Source organism: Aegilops tauschii, chromosome 6 (genome assembly GCF_002575655.3).
Source record: "Aegilops tauschii subsp. strangulata cultivar AL8/78 chromosome 6, Aet v6.0, whole genome shotgun sequence".
Taxonomy (NCBI): Eukaryota; Viridiplantae; Streptophyta; class Magnoliopsida; order Poales; family Poaceae; genus Aegilops; species Aegilops tauschii.
In genome coordinates this window covers 424,890,186-424,901,948 of record NC_053040.3, presented here as the reverse complement: position 1 = coordinate 424,901,948, position 11,763 = coordinate 424,890,186, and the positions used below count along the sequence as shown (strand labels likewise).

General features: G+C 47.2%; 1 protein-coding gene across 1 annotated transcript; it reads left to right on the top strand.

Moving 5' to 3' along the window:
• The first annotated feature begins 9,038 nt into the window (after window positions 1-9,038).
• Window positions 9,039-11,278, top strand: LOC109768263 (alpha-1,3-arabinosyltransferase XAT3). Its single transcript, XM_020327002.4, has 3 exons — window positions 9,039-9,277; window positions 9,370-9,483; window positions 9,681-11,278. The coding sequence occupies exons 1-3, from the start codon at window positions 9,154-9,156 to the stop codon at window positions 10,967-10,969; spliced, it is 1,527 nt and encodes a 508-aa protein (XP_020182591.1). The 5' UTR covers window positions 9,039-9,153; the 3' UTR covers window positions 10,970-11,278.
• The last annotated feature ends 485 nt before the right edge of the window (window positions 11,279-11,763 follow it).

The window sequence follows — 11,763 nt, the reverse complement described above, 5'->3', positions numbered from 1 at the left end:
AGTGGGAGGAAAGTAGAACTTGATGAGGTTATTGTACCTTCTCTCGAATTGGAAAGTAGCTCATCAGAGAAATCCATTCTTGCGATGCCTACACCAACTAGAGAGGAAGCTAATGATGATGATCATGAAACTTCAGATCAAGTTACTACTGGACCTCGTAGGTCGAATAGAGCATGTTCCACACCAGAGTGGTACGGTAATCCTGTTCTGGAAGTCATGTTACTAGACCATAACGAACCTACGAACTATGAAGAAGCTATGATGAGCCCAGATTCTGATAAATGGCTTGAGACCATGAAATCTGAGATAGGATCCATGTATAAGAACAAAGTGTGCACGTTGGTGGACTTGCCCGACGATCGGCGAGCCATAGAGAATAAATGGATCTTCAAGAAGAAGACTAACGCTGATGGTAATGTTACTGTCTACAAAGTTCAATGAGTTGACTACGATGAGACTTTCTCACCCGTAGTGATGCTTAAGTCTGTCCAAATCATGTTAGCAATTGCGGCATTTTATGATTATGAAATCTCGCAAATGGACGTCAAAATTGCATTCCTTAATGGATTTCTTAATGAAGAGTTGTATATGATGCAACCAGAAGGTTTTGTCGATCCTAAAGGTGCTAAGAAAGTGTGCAAGCTCCAGCGATCCATCTATGGACTGGTGCAAGAATCTCGGAGTTGGAATATATGCTTTGATGAGGTGATCAGAGCATATGGTTTTATACAGACTTTCGAAGAAGCCTGTATTTACAAGAAAGTGAGTGGGAGCTCTGTAGCATTTCTACTATTATATGTGGATGACATATTGTTGATTGGAAATGATGTAGAATTTCTTGATAACATAAAAGGATACTTGAATAAAAGTTTTTCAATGAAAGACCTCGGTGAAGTTGCTTGTATATTAGGCATCAAGATCTATAGAGATAGATCAAGACGCTTAATTGGACTTTCACAAAGCACATACCTTGATAAAGTTTTGAAGAAGTTCAAAATGGATCAGTCAAAGAAAGGGTTGTTGCCTGTGTTACAAGGTGTGAAGTTAAGTTAGACTCAATGCCCGATGACTGCAGAAGATAGAGAGAAAATGAAAGTCATTCCCTATGCCTCAGCCATAGGTTCTGTCATGTATGCTATGCTGTGTACCCGACCTGATGTGTGCCTTGCTATAAGTTTGGCAGGGAGGTACCAAAGTAATCCAGGAGTGGATCACTGGACAGCGGTCAAGAACATCCTGAAGCACCTAAAAAAGGACTAAGGATATGTTTCTCGTTTATGGAGGTGAAAAAGAGCTCGTCGTAAATGGTTACGTCGATGCTAGCTTTGACACTGATCCAGATGACTCTAAGTCACAAATCGGATACATATTTATATTGAATGGTGGAGCTGTCAGTTGGTGCAGTTCCAAGCAGAGCGTCGTGGCGGGATCTACGTGTGAAGTGGAGTACATAGCTGCTTCGAAAGCAACAAATGAAGGAGTTCATATCCGATCTTCGTGTAATACCTAGTGCATCGGGTCCAATGAAAATCTTTTGTGACAATACTGGAGCAATTGCCTTACCGAAGGAATCCAGATTTCACAAAAGAATCAAACACATCAAGAGACTCTTCAACTCCATCCGTGATCAAGTCAAGGAGGGAGAGATAGAGATTTGCAAAATACATACGGATCTGAATGTAGCAGATCCGTTGACTAAGCCTCTTCCACGAGCAAAACATGATCAGCACCAAGACTCCATGGGTGTTAGAATCATTACAATGTAATCTAGATTATTGACTCTAGTGCAAGTGGGAGACAGAAGGAAATATGCCCTAGAGTCAATAATAAGGTTGTTATTTTATATTTCCTTATTCATGATAAATGTTTATTATTCATGCTAGAATTGTATTGATCGGAAACCTAAATACATGTGTGAATAGATAGACAAACACTGTGCCCCTAGTGAGCCTCTATTTGACTAGATCGTTGATCAAAGATGGTTAAGTTTTACTAACCATGGACATGAGTTGTCATTTGAAAACGGGATCACATCATTAGGAGAATGATGTGATGGACAAGACCCATTCGTTAGCTTAGCATATTGATCGTTCAGATTTATTGCTATTCCTTTCTTCATGTCAAATACATATTCCTTCGACTATGAGATTATGCAACTCCCGGATACCAGAGGAATACCTTGTGTGCTATCAAACGTCACAGCGTAACTGGGTGATTAGAAAGATGCTCTACAGGTATCTCGGAAGGTGTCTGTTGGGTTGCCATAGATTGAGATTAGGATTTGTCATTCCGAGTATCGGAAAGGTATCTCTGGGCCCTCTCGCTAATGCACATCATAAGAAGCCTTGCAAGTGAAGTGAATAATGAGTTAGTTCCAGGATGATGTATTACGGAACGAATAAAGAGACTTGCCGGTAACGAGATTGAACTAGGTATGTAGATACCGACGATCGAATCTCGGGCAAGTAACATACCGATAGACAAAGGGAATAATGTATGTTGTCATAACGGTTCGACCGATAAAGATCTTCATAGAATATGTAGGAGCCAATATGAGCATCTAGGTTCCGCTATTGGTTATTGACCGGGGAGGTGTCTCGGTCATGTCTACATAGTTCTCGAACCCGTAGGGTCCGCACGCTTAACGTTGGATGACGATATTGTATTATATGAGTTATGTGTTTTGGTGACTGAATGTTGGTCGGAGTCCCAGATGAGATCAAGGACATGACGAGGAGTCTCGAAATGGTCGAGAGGTAAAGATTAATATATAGGACGATAGTATTTGGACACCGGAAGTGTTCCGGAGTATATCGGGTATTTATCGGAGTACCAGAGGGGTTATCGGAACCCCCGGGGGAGGTATATGGGCCATATGGGCCATAAGAGGGGAGCACACCAGCCCACAAGGGGTGGCGCCCCCTCCATGGCATGTGGCCGAATTGGAGAAGGAAAAAGGGGGGTTCGCCCCCCTTCCTTTCTCTCTTCCCCCTTCCTTTCTTCTCCGGTGGAAAAAGGAAAGGGGGGGTGCCACTTGGGGAAACCCCAAGTAGGATTCAGATCCTACTTGGGGCACCCCCTGGCTGCCTCTCCTCCCCTCCCACCTATATATATGTGGGGAGGGGGCGCCTAGAACACAGAACATCAATTGTTAGCCGTGTGCGGCTCCCCTCTCCATAGTTTACACCCCCGATCATATTCTCGCGGTGCTTAGGCGAAACCCTGCGAGGATCACATCACCGTCACCGTTAGCACATCGTCGTGCTAAAGGAACTCATCTACTACCTTGACACCTTGCTGGATCAAGAAGGCGAGGGACGTCACCGAGCTGAACGTGTGCAGAACTCGAAGGTGTTGTATGTTCGATACTCGATCGGTGGAGCGCGAAGAAAGTTCGACTACATCAACCGCGTTGTGAAACGCTTCCGCTTACGGTCTACGAGGGTATGTAGACACACTCTCCCTCTTGTTGCTATGCATCTCCATGGATAGATCATTGTTGGGGATCGTAGCAGAAATTTAAAATTTTCTACGCATCACCAAGATCAATCTATGGAGTCATCTAGCAACGAGAGAGAGGAGTGCATCTACATACCCTTGTAGATCGCGAGCGGAAGCGTTCAAGTGAACGGGGTTGATGGAGTCGTACTCGTCGTGATCCAAATCACCGATGACCGAGCGCCGAACGGACGGCACCTCCGCGTTCAACACACGTACGAAGCACCGACGTCTCCTCCTTCTTGATCCAGCAAGGGGGAAGGAGAGGTTGATGGAGATCCAGCAGCACGTTGGCGTGGTGGTGCAAGCAGCGGGGATCTCGGCAGGGCTTCGCCAAGCTCAGCGAGAGGGAGAGGTGTCACGGGAGGGAGAGGGAGGCGCCAGGGGCTGTAGTGCAGCTGCCCTCCCTCCCCCCTCCTATATATAGGCCTCCTGGGGGGGCGCCGGCCCTGGGAGATCTGATCTCCAGGGGGGCGGCGGCCAAGGGGTGGCTTCCCCCCAAGCCAAGTGGGGGGCGCCCCCACCCCTAGGGTTTCCAACCCTAGGCGCAAGGGAGGCCCAAAGGGGGGCGCACCAGCCCACCAGGGGCGAGTTCCCCTCACACTTCAGCCTATGGGGCCCTTCCGGGATAGGTGGCCCCACCCGGTGAACCCCCGGGACCCTTCCGGTGGTCCCGGTACAATACCGGTGACCCCCGAAACTTTCCCGGTGGCCGAAACTGGACTTCCTATATATAATTCTTCACCTCCGGACCATTCCGGAACTCCTCGTGACGTCCGGGATCTCATCCGGGACTCCAAACAACTTTCGGATTTCCGCATACTATTATCTCTACAACCCTAGCGTCACCGAACCTTAAGTGTGTAGACCCTACGGGTTCGGGAGACATGCAGACATGACCGAGACGACTCTCCGGTCAATAACCAACAGCGGGATCTGGATACCCATGTTGGCTCCCACATGTTCCACGATGATCTCATCGGATGAACCACGATGTCGAGGATTCAATCAATCCCGTATACAATTCCCTTTGTCAATCGGTACGTTACTTGCCCGAGATTCGATAGTCGGTATCCCAATACCTTGTTCAATCTCGTTACCGGTAAGTCACTTTACTCGTACCGTAATGCATGATCCCGTGACCAACCACTTGGTCACTTTGAGCTCATTATGATGATGCATTACCGAGTGGGCCCAGAGATACCTCTCCGTCATACGGAGTGACAAATCCCAGTCTCGATCCGTGTCAACCCAACAGACACTTTCAGAGATACCTGTAGTGTACCTTTATAGTCACCCAGTTACGTTGTGACGTTTGGTACACCCAAAGCAATCCTACGGCATCCGGGAGTTACACGATCTCATGGTCTAAGGAAATGATACTTGACATTGGAAAAGCTCTAGCAAACGAACTACACGATCTTTGCGCTATGCTTAGGATTGGGTCTTGTCCATCACATCATTCTCCTAATGATGTGATCCCGTTATCAATGACATCCAATGTCCATAGTCAGGAAACCATGACTATCTGTTGATCAACGAGCTAGTCAACTAGAGGCTCACTATGGACATGTTGTGGTCTATGTATTCACACATGTATTACGATTTCCGGATAACACAATTATAGCATGAACAATAGACAATTATCATGAACAAGGAAATATAATAATAACCATTTTATTATTGCCTCTAGGGCATATTTCCAACAATCATTGCGTGTGCGTAGAATTTTTTTTGTTTTCCATGCAACGTTTCCCAACAATTTTAGCAGTGCCATCTGACTCGAAGTGAGCAAAATCCCGAACCAACGGACGATAGCAACAATGCTGAGCAGTTACTGTCAAAACCAAGCTTGCAGATTGATGGATCCCTCAGACTGATAAATGATGGCAGCAGTTGCACGCTCGATCTGCTACTGGACTCATTTTTTGAGGCGCGTCATACCAAATCTCCCATGTCCTCTCACAATCTTTAGAGTACTTCTGTTGGCATGAGTCATCTTACTTGATGCATGTCTTTTCATCTTGCCCTCCTTTTTGCAAGATCAAGTTCCACTTATTGTAAGAAAAGCTTCCATTTTCTAAAAAAAATTGTCCAAAACATGCTCTACCCCCATCTCAAACAGGGAGGCAAAATTTGGAGAGGAGGCAAGTACAAGAGCTAACTTTGTGGACTTGGGAGAAGGCGGCAATCACATCAAAGATCCAAGCATCGTGCCGAGGGCCATGGATGATTGCATATAGGGGGGCGGTAGGCGGAAGAAGATGTCGGTGAAAGAGATGAGGCAAAAGAAGAGGATGAGAGCGTATCAAAAGGATTATGTGAGTGATAAGAGATAGCGACAAATTCAGATAGAGGAAAGCGAGACGTTCAAGATAAACAATGATAGTGTGAGAGATGTTTGATGTTGATGCTCTTGTTTTTTTGGCTGGGACGCTCTTTTTATTGATGTTGTTATTGCTAACATTGTTGAAGGTTCTACACCACAAGCAAACGAGTTGGCACCTAATTGAAGTTCGCCTTCATCGTCGAAAACAATGATATACCAACTTTCTCTAGTAGTACTATTCACAACAAACATGAGCTTATGAATGTTCCAGAACATCGCCGCGATTACGTGCCTAGACATCAACCAATTCGTCATGACAGAGAAGCCAAAAATTTCAGGTATTCAAAGATTAATTTTTATAAACTCCTATCTATAACCCAACTACACTTTGACGGAGGTTCACAATTAGTCCATATTATTTGATCACTTTTTTCTGTTACCCTTTTGTCCAATGCACATTTAGGATGCCTTGTCTCATTGCCCTTCTTTTTGTTTCAGGTAGTGCAAGTTTTACACGACCACAGTTATCATTTATTCACTAGCCTTCCTATTTGTACACCACCTAAAGCTCAAAATGATATCACGCCCTCACGTGTTAGAGGCAATCTACCGATGCTATACGACAATCATTTGTTTGTTATAGCTCGCGTGATCGGGGTAGCAAGTCATAACTAAATACATGAGTAGGGGCATTTGGTGGTGAGGAAAAGGACATGGGCCCATGTCTTATTCGAGCTCGCTTGTTGTGTGTTTGGTTGTCTCGCACAGAAACAAAAGGGGGATAATGCTTCACAACTAGCATTGTTGATGGCATCCGTCAGCGTGGAGGAGACGAAAAGAAACCAAGTGGGCGATGGAGATCGATGGTATACTTATGATTTTAGAGACTGCCATTGTGCACCCCATCACATCAATACAATACGAGTAGAGTAGGGTTTTACCTCCAGAGAGGGGCCTTGAACCAGGGTAATTGTCTCATGTTTTTTGTTTGGGCTTTCCGGCTAGTCACGGCACCCTACCGAGGCTTCTGCCGGATTTCACACTGACAATGCTCGGAAACGTGTTGAACATTTCAGAAAGCAAGCATGTTGCTCAATAAAAAATATCTATTCTAATCCCTTTGACACAACAAACCCGTTTCTTGGTTCTGTTCCACCAAATTCCAATTAGTTTGGATGTATTTTTTCAACCGAACCCAAGTACACACTGTATCAATGAAGAAGAAAAGATGAGAGATGATTTGTAGAGTCCATGTCCCTGGACCCTAAGATGCAAATTATACCCAATCTAGATCTATATGCCATTTTAGCTTATCGTGCTTTTAATCCTACCACAAACGTATACAAAGACCAGCACAAAGAAAAAACATTAGAGCTACTTAAAAATAAAATAAAATTCGATTTTTACATCATATGTTCATGTCTTTATACATGTGCAAAATTGCATCAAGAAACAACATACTTCGTGAACTATGAGGAAAAAAAGGAACCAATGCTCTCAAAAAGAGAATTTTGGATATTACACACTATAGACTTTGATTTTTGTTCTCACACAAACCGACTCGTATCCCATACGAATAAACAACATATAGCCATGCCATGGTTAAACTGAACCACGATCTCGTGAAGGTTGAGAATGAGGGGGTGTTTGGTTCCAGGGACTTTTTTGTGTTGGGACAAGAAAAAGTCCCTAGCAAACCAAACATGGTGGGACTTTTTTGGGACTTTTTGCTAAAAGTCCTTAGAAGCACCTCCTTGAGAGTCTTTTTCAAAAAGTCTCAGGGACTAGAAAAAGTCCTAGGACTAGAGAACCAAACACCACCTGAATCAGCAAGTCATATTCTTCGTTCATGTAGGTCCTATATGCCATTATAATATTAATTATTGTGATTACTCAATTTGTACGTTGATATTTAATGCATGCTTTCAAATATATATCATGATGAATAGTTAATGTCTACCATTCATACATTGTTATTTAATCATTTGCTTTGGAATGACATGATGAATAATTAATGCCTACCAGTAATAAGACTCATGCCATCTAGTATCGCTTAAAGAGCATTAAGTACTACTCTCTCCATCCCATGATAGAGGGCATTGGTTTTCATGAAAATCAATCTTCACAGTTTTTGACAAAGTTTACATAGGAAATTATTTACATCTATGATACCAAATATCTATCTTATGAACATCTATTTTATGATGAATCTAATGCTATCCATTGGGTATTCTAGATGTTGATGAATTTTTCTATCTTATAGGTCAAAGGTCGTAAAGTTTGACTTAAAAAACCCTTATAAAAAGTATATTTTAGGACTGGGGAGTATGGTATTAGATTGACGAATTTGTTTATATCCATCGTGATGGCGCTATCTTTACCTATAAACTTGGCTAGAGTTTATAAAGCTTGACTTAGAACAACACTAACATGCTCAACATTTGAAAGCGGAGTATGTTTCGATAGTGCGCATGTCCATAATAATACTCCCTCCGTCCCAAAATAAGTGACTTAACTTTGTACTAAAGTTAGTACAAAATTGAGTCATTTATTTTGAGACGGAGGGAATATATAATAAGCAATGCAATTGATAGCGCTGTAATTGATTCAACTGCCTTAATTTTTAAGGTTAACATCGATGCTGTTGATTCGACTGCATTTTTTAGAAGTTGAGGGAAGTGCTTGCTTCAGCCACCCAAAAGTTTGGGGTTGGTTTTGCAGTTACTTGGTAGATAATCTGGGACTTCACACTGAAGTGAGCTAGCACTTTTCAACAGTAAACTTGGAAGTCTGTCAGCTTCCTGACTGTGCGCCATCCGCCTCGAAGTGAGCAAACTCCACAGACGACAGCGACGGCGCTGAGCAGTAGTTACTGTCGGAACCGAGCTTGGAGATCGACGGAGCCCAGGGACTGATCACTGACGGCGGCGGCTGCGCGCTCGATCCGCTCTGTGCTGCCGGAGTCAATTTTCCCAAGTCTCCCCTGCCCCGCCCTCTCGCTTTGCCTTGCCTTGCCAGAGTAGCTCGCCTCCACGTCTACCACGTCGCGTCATCGCTAGCAGCTTGTCTCTGTCCGCGCGGTCAACACTGCTACCGTTTCAACGAGGGTGAGAAGCCTTGCCCCGTTCAACGACAGAACTGGTAAGTTCTGTGGCTTCTGCCACCTCCCCCGCCCGCCGGTATAAGACTCCACGCCCCCCTCGAGAACCATTCCTGATAGACAGACGGACAAAGATTTCCGGTAGCAGGCACCCAGAGAGAGAGGAGCGAGAGGGAGAGAGAGAGAGAGAGAGAGAGAGAGAGAGAGAGAGAGAGAGGGGCAGGCCATGAAGTCGACCAGGAACCTGTCGAGAGGGGACGGGCGGCGGCTGGGGAATGCGTCGCTCATCGCCTTCATGCTCGCGTCCCTCGTCCTGCTCTCCGTCATCAGGACGAGGCTCTCCCCCATGGGTATGTACGCGCGCGGACAGACTCGTGGTGATTGATTCTTGTGCGTTTGGCTCTGAATGAGGGGGTTATCTTTCTTTGCGTGCCTGCTGCAGAGAAGACAGGGGACGCCATCAAAGCAGAGGAGCGGCACGGGATGATCAAGGGAAGCGTCAAGATGGAGGTCGCCCATCAAGATCAAGATGTAGTTTTAACTCCGGACTCAACTGGTATGTTGCGACCCTTGCTTCCTTCCTGTGATGAATTTGTTCGTTCTTGGGGATTGTTTCCATTTCCTTTGGGAGCTGGGTGGTACGGCAGGAAATTTGATGTTCCTGGCCATATGGGGAGTGAATTAATGGGTATCGAATGGAGTTTGTGGGGATCAGACCAGATCTGATGCTGAGCTGACTTTTGCAATCTGCAGCGGAGGAGGAGGAGGAGGAAGAAGCTCCGCCCAAACCCGCCGACACCTCGACCGGGGGTGGCGTGTCCGTGCGCGTGCCCGTGAGCACAAGCACCACGCCCGTCCCCGTCGCTGTCATAGACCGCCAGGGCAAGCCGGTGTGCTACGAGTCGGGCCGGCGGTCGGACACGTGCGAGGCCGCCGGCGACGTCCGCGTGCAGGGCCGCAGCCAGACCATCCAGGTCCGGCCGCTGGACCGGGAGTGGAAGGTGAAGCCGTACTGCCGGAAGCAGGACGCCTACGCGCTGTCGCACGTCAAGGAGTGGACCCTCCGGCCGCTCTCCGGCGGCGGCCCGCATTGCACGGTCAACAGCTCCGCGACGGCCTTCGTGCTCTCCACCGGCGGGTTCACCGGCAACCTCTTCCACGACTACACGGACGTGCTCGTCCCGGCGTTCATCACGGCGCACCGGTTCGGCGGCGAGGTCCAGTTCCTGGTGAGCAGCTTCAAGTCGTGGTGGACCAACAGGTACCTGGAGATCTTCCAGCAGCTGAGCAGGCACGAGGTGATCGACATCGACAACGACGACGAGGTCCGGTGCTACGGGGGCGTGGTGGTCGGGCCGACGTTCCACAAGGAGCTGGGCGTGGACGCGTCCAAGACGCCGACGGGGGCGTCGATGGTGGACTTCCGCGCGATGCTGCGGGGCGCGTTCGGGCTGTCGCGCGCGGCGGCCGAGCCGAGCGGCGACCGGTGGGACATCCGGCGCCGGCCGCGGCTCCTCATCATCTCGCGCAAGAACTCGCGCGCCTTCCTGAACGAGCGCGCCATGGCGGACATGGCCATGAGCCTCGGGTACGACGTGCGCGTGGGCGAGCCGGACACCAACACGGAGGTGTCCCGGTTCGCCCGGCTGGTGAACTCGGCGGACGTGATGGTGGGCGTGCACGGCGCGGGGCTGACCAACATGCTCTTCCTCCCCGCCGGCGCTGTGCTGATCCAGGTGATCCCCTACGGCGGGCTGGAGTGGCTCGCCCGCGGCACCTTCGAGGAGCCGTCCAAGGACATGCAGCTGCACTACATCGGCTACAAGATCCAGCTCGACGAGACGACGCTGAGCGAGCAGTACCCCAAGGACCACCCGGTGCTCACCGACCCGCTCTCCATCCACAAGCAGGGGTGGGAGGCGCTCAAGACGGTGTACCTGGAGAAGCAGAACGTGAGGCCGCACCTGGGCAGGCTCAAGCTCACCTTCCTGGAGGCGCTCAAGCTGCTGCCCCATGGGCGCCAGGCCAAGGCCAACAACTGAGCGCGGCAATGGCCGGGCCTATCTGATCATGGATGTAATGATCCGTCGGAATCATGTGTACATTGCGCGCGGTCGATGAATCGATCAATTCCATGATGGTTAATCCTGGAGTATAGGTAGAAGAACATATATAGGGGTTTGTTGGTGCTGTTCTTTCGTTCAGTTTCTTTGTTTTATACCTGCGCTTAGCGGCTATCCCTGCATCATGTCTGTATGAAGTCCTACAGCTACAAAATGTAGTAGTAAGATGGAAGAAGCATGTGGAAGCTAATAAAAGGCGAAGGATTACATACTCCTTCGGTGAGAAAATGTGTTGCTAAATGCATAAGGGTGGACAGGTGGAGTCCGGTCTCTCATCCATTTCTTCCCTTTTTCCCCCTTTCAAAATGAAGGCAAAAGATTTACATCATTCCATTATTTAAGAGAGAGTCATAACATTCACAAAAAAAGAAATTGTAACAACCAGAGCTAACAAACAAAGACTAAAGCCCTTGTATAACATTGCTCTCTTGGCAGAATATTTCCCAAATGCTTCGCTCCAACCGTAGCACACGTCGTTGCGTCAATTTTAATCTTGCATAGGATGGTGGTAGGCATTGTCAAAACAGCTAAAGACACTTTGTATTTCTTCCATTTCAAATCAATTAAGTGAAAAAGCACAGGTGAAGGTGCCCAATGCCTTTCCCCCTTCTTTCTTTTTGCCAGAAAATCTTTCAATCTATTCATCAAACATCATGGCAGTACAAAGAAAACAAGAAGCAATATAAATTACACCCATGTTCATGCGTTTCTTT

Excerpts from the sequence above, each read along its gene's own strand:
- LOC109768263 (XM_020327002.4), top strand. The coding sequence starts at position 9,154 with ATGAAGTCGACCAGGAACCTGTCGAGAGGGGACGGGCGGCGGCTGGGG. Across the intron at positions 9,278-9,369 it reads GACGAGGCTCTCCCCCATGG|AGAAGACAGGGGACGCCATC; the intron begins GTATGTACGCGC and ends TGCCTGCTGCAG. Across the intron at positions 9,484-9,680 it reads TTTAACTCCGGACTCAACTG|CGGAGGAGGAGGAGGAGGAA; the intron begins GTATGTTGCGAC and ends TGCAATCTGCAG.